Source organism: Sceloporus occidentalis, unplaced genomic scaffold (assembly GCF_023333645.1).
Source record: "Sceloporus occidentalis isolate IW3139 unplaced genomic scaffold, rSceOcc1.0.p SCAF_51, whole genome shotgun sequence".
In the NCBI taxonomy this organism is placed as follows: domain Eukaryota; kingdom Metazoa; phylum Chordata; class Lepidosauria; order Squamata; family Phrynosomatidae; genus Sceloporus; species Sceloporus occidentalis.
In genome coordinates, this window is record NW_028317031.1 from 3,262,812 (window position 1) to 3,285,264 (window position 22,453).

Here is a 22,453-nt window from a genome sequence, read left to right on the forward strand (position 1 = left end):
TTTTTTTCGGCAGAGTTTGAAAATGGGTCATAACATATAGCTGGGCTTGGCAACCATAGAATTGCTCCTGCTGATTGGACCATTCCATTGGTTGCTATGGCGATAAGGCCACACTGCAGAATAACATTTTATACATGTTCCCCCATGGATTGGTATAACTATATGGGTTATAAGAACAGGCTTTGTGATACATTAAGAGTGCTTTAGTACACACGCTATAATGGCCTTCCCTCCAACTAATGCATCGCATTGCTCATTAGGAGACTACATATGTAGAAAGTGTTTATAGGTTAGTCTACTTCTATAAAATAAGTATATGGTGGGTGAGCTGGCCGGCTGAACAGCGTACGCTACATTAGGAACGTCTTAACCCATTTTAATTTGGCGGCTTCTTACTGTAGATGGTGATATTACCATGTATAGCATTACGGTCAGTATTTAAAGCAATGCCCTGTACTAAATGAGAGGGACCACAGAAATCATAACACAATGTATGGGATGACAGTCGTCTCTATTTGGTCAGAAGGAATTTATTATGTATGGGTTAGAACTGAAACCAAAGATAATGTTGTTTTGTATCCAGTCTTTAGAGTCATGTTAGCAGCACAATATTATTAGAACAAAATAACTGAAAGTGTGGAAGGCAGTTAAAGAAAAATGCAGATGCCTTGCAAAGCCTGACGTTTATGGTGACATCGCCAGCCGGCTGATTAGAGCCGCCATTGTGTCAGCGCAGTGACTTCATCCCGAAAACGCGGCTGATAAGGCTGAGCTGCATGTGGGCAGTTTTCTCCGACATTCATGCTTACTATGAGTACAAAAGCATTAATGAAACAATTTACTGACTTTACTGATGATTCTCTTCTGTATTTTCTTAGATAATAGTGTTGCAGAGAAATGGAGAGAAAATAAAGAATGTTGGCCATTATATGGCTTTTTATTATTTTTGAGGCAAAAGATTACTGATATATACATATATAGCAGAGAGAATAATTGGTGACATAACCTTTATTAGATGACCAACGGCGGAGTTGCTCACATGTGAATGCTTGTTGGTAGCTCTAGTAAAAATCCTGGGACGCGGTACCTTTAAAGCCTAGGACCCACAGAACGGTAGTCTTCTGTAAGTGGTGGTCCCAGACCTCTGATCTTTGATGCTACATAATATCAGATGACAAGGACACGAAAGAGTAGGCTCTTGTAAGCAGAGAAAGCCTGCTGGGTATCTAAAAGGGGTTAGTGATGAGCTGAAGATGCCTCACGCCATGTTCTACACATAGTTGTGTTTCATTGACTTCATAACTGCTCAGTCTCTAAATATTGTAAAGGCTAATGTAGCATTCACAGTTCTGCTATAATTTGTATGATAATGGAGACATTTTCTGCAGCAGCATACTCCCATTTCCATTGAAGTCATAAATAGTACTTCGAAATGTTTTCATTATGTAACCGCTGAAAATGCCAGTTCCCATAGTGTAAAGCTGATACTAGCAACACCTTGATTGGGCCCAACTAGTTTCAGGTGGCCTTGAGATTTTTGGTAGGTTTTGTCAACAATGAAGTCTGTTTCCAGCTGAAATGCATTAGACGTTCACATGCTACTGAACCGAACCTGCAAGATTAATATCCTTCCCCACCACGTGCAGGATAAATTCTTCCATCAGCCGGTTCAATTTATGGTCCTGGAACGTATTTTATCGGGTTTGAGTGTTTTACAGGAAATTAATTCTATAAATGTCTTAAAATCAAATTAATATTTTACCCTATTTGTTAATTAGGCACAATTCAAATCATTGAAGTCCTCTTTCTATCATCACCTTGGAGATTATTCACTGGAGTGGGAGTTGGCAGGAGAGTTGTGGTTTCTACTCCCTGAATTCACTATGCATTATAAAGGACCGTCTCGGCAAATGTGCATGGACCATTCTTATGTATACTGAGGTCTGTGGGATGAAACTGCAACTCTCTTGCTGACTCCCTCTTTGGTGAATAGATCCAATAGTCACTCAGTAGGCAAATGTGAGATGAGTGATGAACTGTGTGGTAGGGTGACTACATCAGCCTTATTTTTTCAGGGCACATGCATTTTTCATTTATTGCTGACCAAAACATGCAAAGTGCTGTCCTGTGGTGCGTGGGATGATTCCCTTCTTTGAGTTTTACATCACGCATATGGCTGACAACATGTGAAATGTATGTGTCCTGAAAAAATATCAACATTCTATGCGCACACACACACACACACACACACACACACACACACACACACACACACACACACACACACACACACACACACCTGTTCTTTGCGATGCATATAGTTCATGAAGAAAATTAAGTGTATCAAAATGAGCAATTCGACAAAACCAATAAAGATATGCATGCTTCTCCATATCTGCATTATCTGTCTCCTGTACACTGATCGGTGCCCATAATGACAGGTGTGGGTCCCACATACAGGTCAGTGACTTTTAGTGTTTGTACACCATGCCGTCCTGTGTCTTTGCCATTGCGCTTTTGTGTTCAGGTAGGATTGGGGAAAGCATCTGATCATCTCTGGTGAACACACTAGCGTAGTTGCGCAAGCTCCACAGCATTGAACGGTGAGGCAGATGATTAGCTTCAGTTCATGACAATATCTTTAGTATCACTAACTTTTTCATGAGTATTTATAGACATCAATGAGTATTACTTGTGGTTGTCAAAACACTGCAAGGTGGTATGAATGTTAGTGCATCTTATCTAAGGAGCATCTGCTCCTCCACACAGCAGGTGTAGGGAGACGCCATTAATCTAACGATGGGCTTGTCCTCCGTGTTTTAGGAAGCAGAGATGCTATAGCACAGCGGCGCCTATAACTAAACTGTGCCACGGTTAGCAGAAATATAACAGATTTAGCAGGCTGACACAACCGTCATAAACACGCTAATGCTGTCCGATTTTATTGCTTTGTCACAAGCACCAATTTGGATCCCCTTCACAGGAATTTCTACCCCATTAAAAATCACCCCATTGTGTTGGCTTCATCACTTTAAATGAATGGGCCAGGAATATGAATTATTTGTAGCAGATTGCTGCCCTTTCCTAGTTCCATCTTGTACCCGATGACCGCACATGATGCCGTGCGAGGTTTGTAAATCACGCTGTTACAGTTAATATGGCTGCAAGCGCCGTCATTTGTGAACATCTCCTTCCTTCAGGCACAACGTGTCATTTTCCCAAATGAAATCTTGAATGTAAAGTTGCTGAAAAGCAGAAAAAAGGAAATGTAATTGGTGATGTATACACTGCGTGTAATTGGCGTAGCTCCTTGTACGTTTTTCCCCAGTCTAACATTGTCTGAACCAAGGATAGTATAGCTATCATCTAGAGTTTGCTTCTTTTGGACTAATATGCATTAAATAAGGTCACTGAAAAGTCCTGAAATACGAGGTACTACCCCAAGAAAAATACTTTTTGTTTATAAAGAGCATTTGCAGCTTTATCCTTTAGCTGGGATTTTATTTTGTGTATAAATCCTGGTTATCCGGGAATGTCACAAATACATCCGTGTGCTGGCTGGCACGTGATGCCTGGGTGCGTGGCTAGTTCTGGGAGAGGGTTCATTTCCCCCTGAAACTATAGAAAAGAACATGGGAACATTTCCAAAAGTCCTACAAGAAAATATTTTATAAAGATTACTGGTAAAAATATTTTATAAAGATTATTATGGATGGTGGATGAAGGTGGTTTTAACCCTTGAGAAACACTTATTAGAGTTGTAGCCCAAAAGTAAGACACAGAACCCTTCCATTGATTTGCCTGTGGGCCAGTGTGCTCTAAGAATGAAACCATTCTGGATTGTATCAGTAAATCAAGGCATGATTATATAGAGCCGGGTAATTCGGTTTTGAAACAAATTTGCCATGTTACAGGAAGAGAACAAAGCAATAGGTGCCATGGGATGTAAATAGAGCCACATAGATAGTTGGCGGCATTTTCCCCATTATCTGTCCCATTAGCCGTTTATTTTCTGGAAGTTCCCATTATGGGGCTGGATTTCATTACCTCTGACACCACTTTACATAGGTATTGGCTTATGTCCCACTGTACAGCGCTACGGAATTTGATGGCGCTATATAAAACAATAAATAATAATAATGTAACCCTTCCAGTGCCGCAGTACCGAGAAGCATGTTGCATTGCTCTGTGTTGTTCCAACCTGAATGGGCTCCCATTAGCAAAATTATCTAATGTCAAATTTGAAGCAGACAGCCCCGAGATCTGCGAAACCGGAAGGCATATAACGTCTCGTCTCTTCACCCAAAACTGTTACTTGCGTTTTTGTGGCTTAGATGTGACATCCACTATTGGAAACTGCTGGCGCTCTATAAATCAGTGTGATGTACCAAGTTACAAGATTTACCTCCAAGCAGAGAACGCTCTTGAGTTCCTTTGCTATATGTTTTTTATTCCACTATCAGTTCGCGTATTCAGCGCTGAGAAAGAAGCTGCTTCTAGCAAGTGTTAGGCTCCAGCGTTTGTGGCCCATTTGTGATGTAATTGAGCAGAACAAATCAGCGCCATTTAGCGGGCCTGAGGATGCTCTTTTGATTGCAGTAGTCATTTATATTACAGCAATCTGACATTTTTGCTCAAACTATTTTTTAGACTGCCCCTGGAGGGCAGGCTTTCCACGTCTGCGAGATATTCCTAAAATCCATTAGTCAGACACAATGAGCTGGCGGTAGCTGAAAGGAAAAGAAGCCTGCCCTGCAGACCATCGCTTTCACACACTTCTGGATCCATAATCCCTAATATCTTTATATGTATTCCACCTGCTGCTGGCATCATTAGGATAAACCTTGGTGCTTTTAATTGCTAGTAATAGTTAAAAGGACCAAATAATCAGTTAATGGCTGCCTGGAATTATTCTGATCTCCTGCATTTTGTTGCCTAGATTAGCGTATAAAAATATTGAAACTGTTATAGTAAATCACTTCTTAATGTTATATGTTGCAGGATGTATATCATGCCAAATGTGTATGTTTGTGTGTATAAATATATATATATACCGTAATATATATATTAGAGTCTTTAGTAAAAGGTGATACAATTGTTTTGTCCGGATGTAGTGTTACGTAAGCTTCTATATCCATTTTCCTTTGCAGTTGTCGTATTGTTAGGGAGGAACAGTTTATATTATATATATATATATATCATATGGAACGGTCTTAAGGCTACAAGTCCTCTATTAAAATAGCTTCTGAGCAGTATGTGCTCACCTGGCGTTGAAAGTGTTAAGGTAGTTGGCAGGAAACCAACTAAAATGTATCATCTTGTACTTTAACTCCTTCCCCTCCAAGGGCGAAGCCAAAGATTATGAGTTGGCTGGACCGGCCGGGCGAGCGTTGGCTCTGTAGCCGCACACATACATTATATTATACATTATACGGGAGATGTGATTAATGCAGGGAAGTATACGAGAGGGCTGCGTTCCTCCTGCTTATATTTCTTTGAGCTGTTTCTTTAAGGAAACGTTGCTGTGTACATCTACGCGCATCTGTGTAATCACTCCCCTCCCCTAGCCTTGGTCACAGAATGCCATTTTTTTATCGTTAACGGCACAGAAGGCTGGTTACGTGCCGCTCATCCTGCTTGTTTGTGCCGCCTAAATCCCCAGCTCCCTGTTGCTGGGCGGCAGGCAGATAAGTCGGGGGAATTCTGGGAAGCTGCAGCTCCTTCACCTCCCGCAACAGGTGTCATCTTCCTCTTGTCTTCAGCGCGGAGGTTCTCCGGCAGGCATTGTGTTGGGTACACGATCGTTCTGAATAAGCACTTGAAAGGTATTTGGCGGCGCGCTGCGGGCTGTGACAGAAGCACAATGTCTGGTGGGAGGGAGCAGGTTCTCCCAATGAGATGAGGACAGCAGGCAGGTGCTCGCTGCTTTCCTTACATCCTGGTTACACTTCGCACGTTCAGTCTCTCCTGCGTGTCTCTAGGTCTGACATGTATAAGGGATTTTACTGCATCCTACGAGCCAAGCAGCAGTGCTAAGTGGAGTCCGGTGACCAATGAGTTAATGGCTGCGTGAAATTGTTCTGATCTCCTGCCTGCCATCAGATGCTTCCTTCTTCAGACTATTAAAAGTCTGTGTTATCTGTGTAACAACAGCCCGTCCTGTCTTCCTCCCGCTGCCCAATGCATGGGGTGTGCGTCTCGCCACGGTCTTTTGCAATACAAACGGTGCTCTGTGTGCTAATAATGGAGCCGGCGTGCAGGAAACAAGAGGAAAGATGAAAAAAAGTGGCGATCTCTTCCTGTTTGAGCTGCAAGAAGACTAAAAAAGCAAATCCGTTGGGATATTAAGGATCACAATCCCTTAAAAGTTGGACCAAACGTTTGTGGATACCAAAGAACACAGAGACATTGTGTGATAAGCTTCACCTTGAGTCAGGTCAATCATTTCTACATCCAGACCGTCATCAAAATACATCAAAAAGACTGTGTGAAAACGGTTTAAATAAAACAAAAAAACAAGACCAACAAATGTTTTTTTTGTAGATCGCATTTACTTAACGTCACAAAAGGCTGTGGTCGGAGTATTTTTATCCATTGTGCCGTTTTTAGTGAATTCTCTGTTTTAGGGACACGGTATCTTTGCATAGTTGAGTTTTTGCAGTGTTTTTCTTATTAGTATGATGGCGCGATGAACCTGCTGATGAAGCAGTACTAGACTTCTCAAGCATATTTTGCATATTTTCAAGATCCCTCCTTCAGAAACTCACAGATTGGAATACACGTCTCACTCGGAGCGTTGGATTGTTTCATTCATACCTGTAGCCGCCCCTGGGATCTACGTGATCACCACTCTTTCTAACACGGGTTGTGGATTTCAAAGTATGACACCGTAAATATATAAACGGCAAGGGCAGGACCCTGAACGTTCGCTATAAAGCACTGAAAAGGGAGGGGAGCTCTCATCTTCCTTATCTAGAATTTTGCAATTATACAACTAGCTTAACAGTAGCTGACATAATCTGCTCTGGGACAGAACGATCTGGAAACGTCCCTGGAAGCACCAGAGTTTTCTGTTCTCTGATCCTGGATAAAGGATAAGGCAAACCCCACCTGAAACCAAGCAAGTGAAACCGTATGGACTGAAAGTTTTCTTATTCAGCTCCTCCCCCTCAAGCAAAACTTTTGAAATCTAGGTTGATAAGGGGAGTGTTTGCCAGACCCTCACAGATATGAGAAGGTGAGACTTCCTTACAGTCATCACAGGACACCCAGAACTTTCACGTGACGCAGGCTTCCATCAGTCGCATCTTCCAAGATGATGGAAGAGATCTCTATTTCCATGGCCTATGATGCCCACATCTTCAGCCAGCTTTCTGAAGAGGACATCCTGGCCAAGCTGGTGGAACTGAGCAAACCCAAGCCGGTGGTAAGTGTGGACGGAACGCCATGCGCACGGGGTTTGTTTTTTTTCTTTAGTTGTCGGGAAATGTATTTTGGCGTCTTATTTTACAGTTTAATTACGGTAATTATTAAATGCTTGTGTTTATGCAAACACATTCAGACATTACAGAAATCTCATTATTTAGCCCCAGATGTTGTACACAGTGACATGCATGTTAAGTAGACGCTGATATATTACTGTGTGCATGCGTCAGGCTGGGTTACATTTGTACTATTTAGATTTATAAGGTATTGATGACATTGAAGGATAGACATACTGTTTTCAGGTAAGTGTTAGCAGCCGTTAGGCACTGGGCTATGCTTGGTGTGATTAGATACTGTGATTAGTCAGTATTTGTTTCATTAAGGGAACTTTATAATTGCTTTATGTTAATTACAGATGAAAGTGCTTATTCCTATAGAATGGTGTGAATGTTCAGCAGGGTTTACTGTATCGATATAAGCTAAAAATGCAGATTTGAGCTTATGAAGTGGAGCCGTATCCTCGTTGGGCAGGTGTCACGTTCTGAGCTGGCTCCTTGTGATTCTAAGCCTTTAGTATTATTCATAGCAATAACAGTGTTTATATTGGAGTGTATGAGACTGTTCTATACAGTCTGTCTGCGGTCAATAAAGAGACACGTGATAGCCCTGTTGTGCGAACGCTAGTTTACGTGTCCCTTGGCTCCTGCCGTTTGGGTGCCCAACACAGGTTTACACTTTTTCCTGCATCGTTTCCACCTGGAAGATCCCGTTGCCCCAAAGAGACACAGATGAGCCTTGTGCTGCCGGCATTCTAATCAGCGTGGCCACGGATTAAATGTATCTAAAATATCAAGTGTTCCTGAATTTTTCATTTCTTCGTGGCACAAAGCACATCTCGGTTAAGAATGAGATGGAAATATAAATGGACGCAGATTAGCACAGATTTCCCTGTATATTTAATCAGAAAAATGTTTTTAATATTCAAGCTTGCAATTTAAAGGTCCCCCGGAAATGTAAATCCCCCAGCCACTAGAATTAGAACATCAGCCACCGACTTAAATACATCTTTGTTAAATTCCCTGTTGCTTATCGCGATCAATAGATAGAGAGCCCAAACAGTCCTTTTGAATGAGTCCAGTTTCACCAGTTCCCCCGATAGCGGTGTATTGCCCTCATTACCACAAAGACTTTCAATGCGTCCAACTGAGACCGACTAAGCTGTTGCTCCTGTCCATTATGATTGAGCTGATTCAAATAGACCAAATGATGGGCCAGACATAAATATCTCCGGGCGTATACTTTCTTTAGTCTGCTATTGATTATTAATAGTACCTTATACTCTCCGTACAATTAACTCTTACACAACCCCGGATGCCTTAGTAATCAAGATTTCACCTGCACACTGTCTTATTTATATCTGCTATTTAAAATTGCAGCGGGTAGTATGTGCAACTCATACCCAGCACTTGTCAGACTGCCCTGTGTCATGTATAATTTAAGTGATCTGTATGGCAGCCCTAACTCTACTAGTGCAAAGCTGGTGCTCTAACATTTGGAAAACCGATCTCATGATGCTCAGCCTTTGGCTTTCTAGGCATTATGGGACGTTTGGATAGACACATGGGGATGCGCTGATGCCAGCTGTACACAGAGATGACCTTCAGAATATTTAATGAATACATAAAAGTATAATTTGATGTGGGAACAGTTTAGAAGATGTTTTAAAGCAGGTGCTTGATTATTGGGAGTGAGTGAACAATTAATATTGTATATTTCAGGTTGAAAAATGTGTAGTTTCCTTTCCATAAAGTAACTTTTGGCAGCATGCGGTGTATCTACCCCTTATTTAACCTAATGTTCGTCTAGTGACACGAAGAATACACACAAAGCAGCCGCTGGCACGTAACAGCCGGCGTGCATTCAGCGTTACCTGAATGAAATACCTTTTGCGAATGTCTGTGTGATTTGCAGTATCCATGCTTTAAAGTTTAAACAATCCACGGAAGCGTGGCCGCTGTCTCACGAAATGCAGGAAGCCTTTTAATGTCAAACAAAACGGCATCAGTATCTTTAGCATCTCCTTTTTCCTTCTCATGACCGGATATTCATGCTTTTATAGTAACCTTATCAATTTTCGCTCAGCCATAAAAACAATGTAACCATCTGATTTTATTTTCATTAAAGCACCTTGTGACTCTCGGGCATTTGTTTCTGACAGCCAGCCGTATGTGCGAGGCTTAAGCTGAAAAGAAGTATTGTGTGCATCTGTCGCGTGTCATTGAAATACTTATTGTAGGTCTGATGATTGCGCCTCCTTATACCGGCTACTGACAGCCAGTTCATTTAAGGGGGTAATTGTCATTGAGTTTTGGAGACGGGGAAACTAACCCAGGCCCCCTGTTGTCGTATAATAATTACTTTCAGTAGGGAAGATGTGGTTTTGCAGAACTGGTATGGGAAGGAACTGAAAGCAATTAGTTGGGTTTGTTGGGTTAGGGTCATGGTTGACGGTTGCTTAGGCTGTGAAAAAAAGTTATTTCCCGATTAACCCTTAAAACGCATTCATATATAGTGAGCGTAGGATCCCCCATGTTCAACAAAACATTCAACTTTAACGGAATCTATGGGCAAAATGAGCCATATTTTTAGGCGCTAACATTGGTTTCCTTGGTGATTAACATTTTTAAAATGTTTTTCCAGCGTTGCCTTGGCTCACTGGCATCTATTCACTATTCGTGATGGCCCTTCATAATAGTGGAATGAAAGGGTTAAGATCATAACTCTCCTAAAAAATCTCCTACCAGCCCTCCCTTTAGTGAATCCCCCCCCATGTCATTTGGTACCCTGGGATTTCAGTTCAGTCTTCTGTAAATCTCCCAGTAATGCCCGTGTTCCACTATGAGATCCGTGACGTATAGTGATATTTATTCAGCACCAAGAATCCTGATGGTCAGTAATATTTTCTGCTTTATTTGTTCAAAAATCTAATGAAAAAATAGTGGCGTCCTATGAAATGTTTGGAAATGGTGTTGATGAGCTGTACAGTATTACTGTGTTAGTAATTAATGTAGTATATGTTATTTGTTTCCTAGGTTCCAACCAGATAGCATGTAATTACAAGTATATTATCTCCAGCTTCTGCAGTTGCTATGGCAACAGAGCTGCTAAAAACCCTCCTTGCTCTGTGCATCATGTGACACAGCGAGAGGAGCGCTGGGGACTGCGACACTTATCATGCTCAGTCAGTATGTGGATGGACTGTTAGATGGGAGTTGTGGTCCAGCTTGAATGCAAAGGGTTGCAGACTGAAGGAAAGCCCTTTGAAAATATGTGAACGGTTATTGAGTGGCTATAGGTTTTAGTGGCCCACACAAAACAATTTGACGTCCGTCTTAAATACAAACGCTTATAAGAATAATTATACGTAAACCAAGGAATGTAATATTTCTGATCGTACATTTGTTTTTTTTTATTAAAAAAGGTCTATTATATTGATGAAGTGCTATGGGAAACCTGTCTCGCGTCTCCTGTGTGCTCTTATACCGGTAGTGGCCTTAAGCATCTCCTTGATCTGATAGCGCCATCTTTGTGGTTAGTGCCCCGTACTCCAACAGCTGTGGGTGAGAACTGTGGGGCAGGTGCCTTGGAGTGTGTGGAGTAACAAAGGGCTTTAGGCAACTTTTCATCCTCACCAGATGCTTTGTATGCTCTGTTTTTATGGGGCTTTCACCCTGTTCTACGAGATACAGTATCGTAGCGAGGGTGTGAAAGCCATCTGATCTTTTTCTCTGTTAAGGAATGAGGCAGGACTGCATTTTTTCACTGAATAGACTTCTCCGGGAGTCATAACGAGCCAAACCACCACAACAAGGAAGCAATCCTGCCGCACTTTGCAATGTTTGAGAAGGGAGTAACCATTTTACCTTGATTAATAATTAGGCAACATGTACCAGTGACTGACGACAAAACAGGTAATTGTGGATGATTTGGATTCCTTTCTGCACCGGGGACGCGCACTGCCCATCTGTTACCCGCCAAATAATATCTCAGCTTTTATACATTTATCCTGATCACTTGCCTTTTGTTGTACAGGTGATTTATCCTGTACGTCTATTCATTTGCAGGACGTAAATCCTACACTGGCACGGAAAGGGTAACAATTATGGAACACAGAAATATTGGTGCATTAAAGCCCCCAGTTTACCCCAGTGTTGTTTTTAATGGATGCTGTAAAAGCTTTATGGGCCCCAGATAACTTGGAGTCTTTACCTGAAGAAGAAAAAAAGTAGCGTTAATCCTGGACCGGCCATCTGGCATACCGGGCAAATGCTGCAGCCAGGCGGCATGCTACGAGAGCAGCCGCGCATATCCAGCTTTCGGTCAAACTGACGTCATCAGACAGCCACCAGACATAGTGTCAGGGCCACCCGACCATCGCCAGTCTGTGTAGTCACATAAACTGTAAGGACCTCTGAGGTCACTTCTCAAGATGGAAGCAGTTATCTGAAGAAGAGCCTTATGAGGCTTGTGTGAAAAAATATGGCTTTCCATATTTAACATTTACAAATGATGCCGGCAAAATTACCTCCATCCCCCTTAAGTCGGAATATAATATAACACCCGATTTAAAGCACCAAGGGTTGACCTACAATTTGACCTTCAACCAAAGATTTAATTAATGCTTCACACTGTGCAGAAATAGTTGTAACTTTCTGCTTCATACGTAGTTATTCACAAGACCTGTGAAAAGCAATTCCCGTCTGTCGATTTCCACAGAGAATGCAAGAAAAACAAGACCCCCCCCCGGCATGGAGTATTATGCAGCCTTTTTAAGTTGTTTAATCAAAAAGTATTTTACTTGTCTCTGTATGGGATTATTGGTGTTGCGTCTTTCTCGTTAGTTTATGAGCTCATTAGCCCCTCGGTAAATATAAGCTCAGGGAGTTTCCCCGGGATCCTCGCGCCGATGGGAAGTGTCAGGTGAGCCGACCGCTTGTGTTCCCTATGTTTGAATAACACAATTGTCTCTCTGTGCTGCTGGCTTCGCCTCCTTGCCTTCTCAGTGGCTTAATTTACAATAACACAGTATTCGGGCCGCATTGTATTGTTAATCACTTCTGGGTATGTTTAGTTTCTGTCACCTTTTGTGTGCTGACAAATCCTGTTATCACTTCTGCTGATCCTTCCCATTTCCAAACGGTTTTATGCACAGAAACCATCATTGTAGACCCGGATTTTCCTGCAGATCGGGTTCAGCCAAACTTTTCTTGGAGATGATATTGTGTGTAAATGACCCTTTATCCTAAATCTCCTTTATTCTCCCGATTCCTGCCTGGTTTAACAGGTTTAACAGGATTCCTCAGTGACCTTTCACTAGGAAGCAGGAGAAATCTAAGAGCTCTGCACACTGAGCCAACATATATGGTTGTGTTTTCATCAGCATCCATGTCCATATGACAGAAAGGAGAGCAAAAAAACATCTTTTTATGTGAAAAATGATTCTTCTGCAAATAGAATGTGATAAAAATAGCACATCTGTGAAAAATACAACTAGCACACGGAGCGTATGAACACGCCGGGCATCGTAACGAATTCAGGGACAGTCCGCAGCTGCCTGGATAAGACGGATCCCGCGGCAGGAGCTCTGGAGGTTAATCATCTGGAGAGTGAAGGATGAGGATCGCCTATCATTTTATCATTTTGCTGTCATTTCAAAACACATTCTCCATCTGCCAGCCGTTAAATGCATGTAGATGGGGGTAAGAATAATGGGGGTTGCAGTTAGCCAGCAAGCTGCTACTTCTTGGATATCGTTGTTGTAACAAGACACACATGGATGTCAGAATAATGTAAATTTATATGATAAGTAGAGAAATCTTGAGATGATTTTGGCCCAGCTCGTTTAAAGGCCGTCAGGACGTAATCAAGTCACCTCCAAGCTGACAGAATGGTTAACAATACATTATGCTAACAGAACCAAGAATCATAATGAAATGTGTAGATCAAAAGAAGGGGAATTAAATACGCTGACCCACCTCCGATCGAGGAACATGCAGTCAGATATGCAAAGTAACAGCTGCTTTGTAGCACAATTCTTTTCAAGCAGGGATGTCACAAATATATGGGTAAAGCCCAAAAACCCACAAGCCTTTTCCTCTCCCCGTGTTTCACCTGTGCACGGGGTGGAGAGCATTTTTATACTGGACACTCATTCAGGTGACGGGTTTCCATTTAAACATATGGTTCTCTTAATTGGGCCCCGTATCTCCATCTGGACAGACGGACGGACCAGCTCAGGGCTGAAGACACAGAGAACCGAACAATGCTTTTATTTCTCTTTTCACTTGAATGTAGGTCAGAGGATGATCGCACGGCTGGTGAAAGCTCATGCGAGACCTAAAGCGAATCCATCCAAACAGTGCAGGGCTGTGACGGCGCACATTCACTCAGTGATCACTGCGAGCCTCGTCGGTGGGAAAAACTCCTTTTTACAATTTCTTTACTAGGCTTACATTTCCTATTAATAAGAAATGGTGGGAGCACTCCAGAGAGTTCTAACCCTTTTGAACTCACGGTTATGGTGGCTTAAAAGAAAGTTTTACCTAGTACAGTAACAGTTACACATTTAACATTCACACTTCTATAATCCCAATTATCAGATATAAAAAGGTACACACCAAAAATCAAAGAAATTCTGATTACAGAAGTGTGAATTTTAAATCAATAAGTTATTAAACCGTGTATCAGATTTTCAATTGTATGCACGTATTTCTGCCAATATTTAAAACGTATTAAGGATTGTCCTGGGTAAAACTTTTAAAGCTTAACCGTGAGTTCAAAAGGTTTACGGCTCCTGTGTGTGGAGGAACCACATCGTTTTTTTAAGGGCTTGTTAGTTTTATGACATCACACACATGCATGAAGTAGATCCACCTGCACGTTTGATGTAAGAGTGCATTAACAGTACTTGGGATGCAACCAAGCTTCCAGCGAACTGCTTAATCCAGACTAGTAACTAGCTTTTGTTGTTATTAAACTATTGTTGTTTTTGGAAAAACAGTTGGTTTTACCTTTTGCTGCAAAATTGAAATGGTCTCTGTTTTGGGAATCGTTAAATAGGTAAGCATAGCCCAGAGGGTTTAGAAGCCTTGTTGGTTTAGATGCATACTTTGATGATAACGAGAACGTCGGGTTCCTTGAGATAGCGATCCTCTGAAGCACTCCTACCACCTTTCATCTATAACAGGAGATCGGCAGCTTGCTTTTCCCCGGTGTCCTCCGTATGCAAAGCTTGTTTTCCCTTTCACTAAAAAAACATATGTAAAGGCTGCGCTGTTTATTCACTAAACCATGTGTTGTGGCGTGTGCGGAAACTTTCGATCCTACCGCATGAGTTGGCTAAACAGAAGATGATATTCAAGAAATCCTACCATTGTGACTATGCTTTGTAAAGGGCCAAATCCTTCCTTATAGGAGATACTCGTCGAGTTTGGCCCTTTACAATGCATGTTTGAGTGAGCAAGATCAAAAGGGATTTGGTGTTTACTAGGCATAATACTTTATGGGGGTGGAGATGATGCAAACTGATCCAGCGTCATGGACCATCACAAAAACCTGTCAATTAAATGAATACAAAGTATTTATTGTAATACCCTGTATTGAGCATCTTGTAGTACAAATGCCTTTTCTAAAAAGGTCAACAACGCACGGAGAAACGGAGATTAAAGGATCATTTGTGAATCCTCTTTACCCGCACATTAAGAAAATAAACCCTTTTATTGTGTCTCTCATATTAAGCCATAACCGCTGCCCGGACGATAGGACTAAAGTGGTGGCCGGGTTTATGGGGTATCCGCCAGTATATGGCCGCTTTTCATTACTAGTTACTGTATTTTTGCTTACGCTGCTGCTAAACTCCAAACCATATTGAATGTTTTAATCTAATTGAAGTCTGATTATGGGCAATTTTTGATCTTTTCATTAAAAGGGAATTTGCAAATGGTCACAAGACCAGGTCTGCTCTTTTCAAAGGGAAAGCACAGCTTGAGCGGAAAGCATTAAAAACAAGCAATGGTGCGATTAGCAAAATGTCTAAAATGTATTAATAAACAGGCATGTTTAACGGGATTACTTATTAATTAACCTAGGGCAGTTAATACTAACACAACAGTGGATCCATTCATCCATGTCCCGTTATTAAAAACCTATATGGACACGAATATTGGGACACCTGAACATTACACCAACAGGGACACATTTTAACCCCTTAAGTACAATGGGTGGTCCCTAAACCCATTGAAAACAATGCATTTTGAGCCCGTACATGTACGGGCTTTGTCATTAAGGGGGTTAAATACATAGACATTAATATGTAGTTGGTCCCCCTTTTGCAGCGACAACTTCCACTCTTCTGGGAAGGCTTTCCACAAGATTTTGGAGAGTTACTGTGAGAATTTTTGCCCATTCATCCGGTATTTGTGAGGTCAGGCACTGATGTTGGATGAGTAGGCCCAGCTCCCAAACTCCGTTCCAGTCCATCCCAAAGGTGTTGCATGGGGTTGAGGTCAGGGTTCTGTGCGACCAGACCTTGCTTTGTGTGCTGGGGCATCGTCATGCAGCTGCTCGGCCGTGGAAACACGTTCCATGACGCTCCCGCTGCACAGTTTTTGGGCTGATATTGATGCCAGTGGAAGTTTGAAACTATTTAGCTATGGAATCAGCGGAGCGTTAGCCATTTTTATGCACCATGCGCCTCGGCACCCGGTGGCCCCGCTCTGTGACTTCATGTGGTCTTCCGCTTCGTAGCTGAGTTGCTGCTGTTCCTAAACGCTTCCACTTTCCAATAATACGACTAACAGCCGCCCGTGGAATATCTAGCAGGGATGAAATTTCACAAACTGACAATTTGTTGCACAAATGTTTGTAAATGCAGACTGCGTGGCTAGGTGATTGATTTTATACACCTGTGGCAGCAGGCCCGGACTGGGACAAAAAATAGGCCCGGGCATTTAAGCCTGAGCAGCCCATATTTATTTATTTATTTATTTATTTATTGTTAAAGCCCACCCTTCATGTACCATCTTTGCATTTAATGATTCACACAAATCATTAACACATTCATTAATGCAGTCTCACAAATCATTCACACAATTCATCCTCACATGAATTCATTAATTGTCATACGCATTCACACAATTCATCCACACATTTATTCATTCATTCTCATACGCATTCACACTACCTCCTCTCTTCATCTTATCTGCCCCTTTTCACTATGTAACCCCCTTCCCCACTTCTCAATATGTACCACCTCTATCTATCCCCTCTCCCCCTTTCTCACTATCTAACCCCCCTCTGCCTCTTCTCACTGCACCCCCCTCCCTCACCCTACTTACCTTGTTGCCGGAACAAGCAGCAACTGCGACCGCACCTGTGGCAGGGGAGGATTGACTTAGGGGCTGATGGAGCTGCAGCTCCAGGCCCCCACCTTAAAATAAGCCCAGTCAGGACCGGACTGACTGGTCCTCTATGGCCGCATTAACGCAGAGCCCCTTAAGCCCGCCGCAACTACCCCCTCCTAACTATCTACCCTCTCCCTCTTTGAAGTTCACTTACCTTTCAGGAGTCCTGCGGTGGGGGTGCAAGGCCTCTGCCTCCCAGCTCTGCCACTGTATGGAACAGTATAGAGTGATGGGAGTTATGATGTACTTTTAGAGCATAATTAGATCATGAAAAAGACATTGGAAATGGTACAGCATAACACCCATCACTCTCACACACTTACCAATCCACACACCTACCAATCCACACGTATACACCAATCCACACATATATATATACCAATCCACACATATATATATACCAATCCACACATATATATACATCAATCCACACATATACATACATCAATCCACACATATACATACACCAATCCACACGTATACACCAATCCACACGTATACACCAATCCACACGTATACACCAATCCACACGTGTATATATATATATATACCAATCCACACATATATATACACCAATCCACACATATACCAATCCACACATATACCAATCCACACACATATATACCAATCCACACACATATATACCAATCCACACACATATATACCAATCCACACACATATATACCAATCCACACACATATATACCAATCCACACATATATATACCAATCCACACATATATACTAATCCACACACATACCAATCCACACATATATACCAATCCACACATATATACCAATCCACACATATATACTAAGCCACACATATATACTAAGCCACACATATACCAATCCACTCTCACTGAATGTTTTCCTACCTTTCCTTTTTTTCTCCTTACAGCTCCTTTTCCTCCTCTTCTTCAGTTCTTCTGTCTTCTCTGTCTTCTTCCGGGTCAGAGGGCACGAACAGCGGTGGGCGCGGCTTCAGTGTTGTGCGCCGGGATCTGACAACAAATCCCGGCGCACAGCAGCTGTTGCCGCGCGGATCACAAGGGAGCGGTATCGGAGGTCTGTTAAAGACCTCCGATACCGCTCCCTTGCGAGCCTGCTCCTCCAGCGGCGGACATTACTGTCCGTCTCTGGAGGGGTGCCGGGTGCCGCAAGTTGGCACCCCCTGATGAGCGGCACCCGGTGCGGACCGCCCCCCGCCGCCGCCCCCTGGAGTGTGGCGCCCTGTGCGGTCGCACACCCCAAAGGCCGGCCCTGCTCTAAGGGGCCGGGAAGCCCCCACCATGGCCGGCCTTAGGGGTCTGCGGCCGCACAGGGTTTAAATTAAAACATCGGGTTTTTGCGGCGGTTAATGCGGCCGTAGGTAGGGTAGGGGCCTGGAGCTGCAGCTCCATCAGCCCCTAAATCAATGCGGCCTTGCCGTGGTCCGGCCCACCGGGCAAATGCCCGGTGTGCCCGATGGCCAGTCCGGGCCTGTGTGGCAGTGAGTCTGATTAAAACATAAGAGGTATGCCTCAATACCTTTGTCCTTGTAATGTATGGATAGTATTATCCTTTGTGTATTTCACAACCCGCTGAATTTCCTCTAGAGATCGTCACTTTAAGCCATTTGTTTTCCCAATCTTTGGAATTGCCCAAAAAGGGGAAAAAAAAGACCCTTTTGGTGCTAAGAGGATTGAGAATCCCCTGACTCCCACACCACATGGTAAATAGTTAAGACGTGGTCCGCAATCAATCGTTGGAGAGAGAAATACTATTTTTGAAAGCACAGTTTCTGTAAACATGGGCTCTCCACTTAGACCATTTTCCTCGTAATCTTACTCATTATCACATATTTACTAAAACAAGATTGCTTTCCATCTGCTTCAAAGCTTTCTAGATAACTAATAAAAAGAATGCACTTTATTGATGTTGGCGTGTGCCCACAAAAGCGCTGTTTACCAAACATTGCCTGCCCCCTCGGCCCTGTCTGTTTGGGGCCGTATAATCCAGACACACTCTGTAGTTTGGGCAGAAACATTACGTTTGGGTTACGCGGCTTCAACACCACCTTCTGCTATCTAGACTTTAGTCAACCTGGCACAGAGCTCTCTTTATATGTTTGTCCCAACAGGGACAAATACCTCTATTCAGATATTCATGGGTATTACACAAGGGAGCTTCGTTAATTTGGCTTTACCGTCCTTTTAATAAACCTGGACCACCATCTCCTGTCGCAGGAAGGCAAACTGGGCCAGACCCCAGGCTTCACTCTCTGAATTGAGCCAGGCCATAAGACGTGTCTCCTTCTTAGATCTCCCCTCTCATTCTACATCACATCCCTCCATTCTTGCCAAGAAAAGCTGTGGCTGTAGTCGCTGCCGTTTGTTAACCTAACCAGACAGAAATATATATATTTTTTTCCATTCCAGACACTAATGACCAAATATTTCTGTGTTGCAACCACGTATGAGCCTTTTGAGAATGGAAGGTATGACTGGGTTTGTGAGAAAAAGGGCAGAGGGGAGGTGTGAAGCCAGAGGAAGAGGAAATGTAGAGTGTACCAGATGAGATGACTGATCGCATGACTAGCGGTGGAAGCCATGGAGGAGTCACATGGTTTATTTTTCCAGATCTGTTTTATTTTAACCATATATAACCTATAGGAACCGAATAATAAATGCCCGTGACAACATACTAAATATTTTCCTTCATTAAGAATATTGTAAATAAAGACTGGCGTGGCGGGGCTTTTGTAGGGTCGAACACAACACACATATGTAGAGCGCCTGCAATGGCAGTAATGCCTTTACTGTGTCTGAACAAGCGATGCTTTGCGTCATCTGCTGGGTACATTGAGAAGTGCAGCCATTTTTACCGGGGCTCCCTCTAGTGGCAAACTATTTATTAATGCTCCCTGATGTCTTTCCTACACAGGTGCCAACTAAAAAACTCAAGAAATATGAGAAGGAATATCTGGCCATGCGAGAGAGTCAGCTGCAACAAGAGGATCCAATAGAGAGATACAAGGTAAGATATTGCATCTGCCAGAATGTGAAGAGAGCATAATTACTTCATACACTTTTGTTTTATTGCGGTATCATAGATTTATTCATTGTCATCCAGTTTATACAGAAGGTACTGGCTCATCAGGATTCACTTGTTGCATTTTTATTGACAAGGCAGCTGCAGAACCTCTCGGTAGATGGCACTATGAGAGTGTAGTAGCGGATGGTTGACAGACACTACTACTAATACTCATTTGCTGTAAGAGGAATTCGCTTGCGGTACCCTGTACAGCGACTTCATTTCTGCAGACAAACTGTTTGCATACTGAGCGCATGCTGCAATGGTTTGCTTGTGTGTGAACACATAATCCTTGTGAACATCTAATATGCTTTTCCCAAACACTATGCAGTTAAATAACCATAGGCATCTTATTTGAATGTCCTGTCGGGTCCAGGGTTTTGCAGCAGAATAAATACAAGCTAGGTCTCTGTGCCACTGTCCTTGCAGACGTTTAGTGGTGGCAGAGTACATGCGGCATCCGGAAATACATTGTGTCAGTCAGCGCAGAACTCCCGTTCGCACAGATTATCTTTTATAGCGATAATCCATCGGAAACACAACAATAACAAGACATGGAAAAATAAATCCCCAGCCTGAGCTGGAGAATGAATGTAGATGCCCGGAGGGTGAAATCAGGACAGCTAGCGGCAGCAGACTGAAGTGCAGGGTATGGAGGGGCCGTTACATCAGCTCAACACAGGGCCCTATGTGCTAACATGTTTACAGCGGCCTGTTTGAAAGATCCCTTTCAGTTCCCTTATTGGTTATATTGTCTGATTTATGTGACCGACTGCCATATACCCCATTTGGCATTTGTTCATCAGACGGGTAAAACTCCTTATTTTTTGTCCCAATCAGTGTTATATATTAATCATATTCATGTGTAAAGCACTGAGTAATCCTGCTTTTCAGTTTGCGTATGAAATCCTTTTATTTTGCTTTATGTATTGGTAAGACTAATGTGCTTTACACATGGCATTGTGCATTGAATGATGTTTAGTTAGAGATCTCTTGCACCAGTCCTGTTTTTTCAAGTTTTAAAGGTAATCAAAGCATAGAAAGTATGCGTGATCATATTTAGCATAAACTATTGTATTGTTTTTTTCGGCCTGTTTATATAGTTTTCTTGTGCTTTTAAAGCTGTTTTGTGTGTTCTTGGGTAAATGCGCAGGCAGCGGACCTCGTGAAACTGTTAGATGAGCCTATGGGGGAAATGCAGATGGCAGATTAATATTTTATTACATTTGTTGCTAAAGAGCTTGCATTCAGTCCTCGTAGAGTCATGCGATAATCCAGGAAAAGCTCTACATAACCTGTGATGTGGCGGTAGGACTGAGGGTCTGTCCGTTCCCAAACAATGTGTTCTTTCTGTAGAAGATCAGACGGGATCACGCTGATAGCACGCAGCATGACGGTGATTAGCTGTTCCACCAGCTCACGTCAACACAAGGCTCATTATTTACTTACATTTGGCTTCATTCATTACCCTGATTGATACTGAGCTCTGCCCTTTAATTCATGTTTAATTAGCCACAAAAGGGCAATAATTAAATGGGCAAAATCTATCTATATCCAGACCCCTTTCTCAGGTTTGCTGTGGTGAGAGAATGCTCTCGGGCGTCCTGAATATTAGTGTTACTTGGAAACAATGAATTTGACAGCAAATAAGGACTGCTGTTTCAGCTCCCTGAATTCACTATGCATTATAAAGGGCTAACCCTGGCGAATGTCTCTGCAAGAAGGACTCAGCTGGCCCTGTAGTTGGTAAAATGATTTATATATGCTCTGTACAGGGCCATTCTGGGTATTTTTGGAACAGAAGCTCACTGGGGTTGGCCCTTCATAATGTAAAGGGAAGTCAGTGAGATGAAACTGGAACTCCCCTGCTTACTCCCAGTTTATTTGGAACCATTTATTAAGGTAGAGTTTTAAATCCTTGCCTTCCCTTTACGAAGGGCCGACATGGAGAGCTCTGGCTGCAGGAGGAGCCTGGCTGCTCTGTTTTTGCGAGTTGGAAGCACGGCTCTCCCTTTAGCGAATAAACCCCAGAGCGTTAAGAAGCTGCTTGTGTCCCTTTCTTTCAGTTTGTGTTTGTAAGCGAATGCCTCCCTCTCAACCCTGCGTGAATGGGAACAGGAATAAGTGTTCACGCGCATCTCGGTCCTGATTCCTCCCCAGCATGCTCCTGCCTTTAGAGTGGCGATGTGACCCAAAGCAGATCCCGGCAGAAGGAGTCCTGATGGTCTTCTCTGAGCGTTGCAGCAATTTTAAAAGAACTGTAAATACAAATAAAGATATTGGAACGAGAACCGGCTCCTTCATTTCAAGACACTGCTGAGACGCAATGGCCTTAATGGCCAGTATTTAAAAACAGCCTGATGTATACATGACGATACGCAGTATATATTATACACCCCACAGTGGACATTTACCCAGGGTGACCATAAAAATGGACCACCAGAGTTGGGCTGAAATAAGTGATTTTTGTGTCACTAGCCTGTGTGTATTTTAA

General features: G+C 42.7%; 1 protein-coding gene across 1 annotated transcript in view; it reads left to right on the forward strand.

The window, feature by feature from the left end:
* Window positions 1-22,453, forward strand: part of LOC149288449 (rab GTPase-activating protein 1-like) — a 115,728-nt gene that overhangs the window by 85,174 nt on the left and 8,101 nt on the right. Inside the window, exon 19 of the mRNA XM_089491639.1 lies at window positions 19,810-19,902. Coding sequence (XP_089347765.1) covers window positions 19,810-19,902 — 93 coding nt within the window. The remainder of the gene's footprint in view (window positions 1-19,809; window positions 19,903-22,453) is intronic.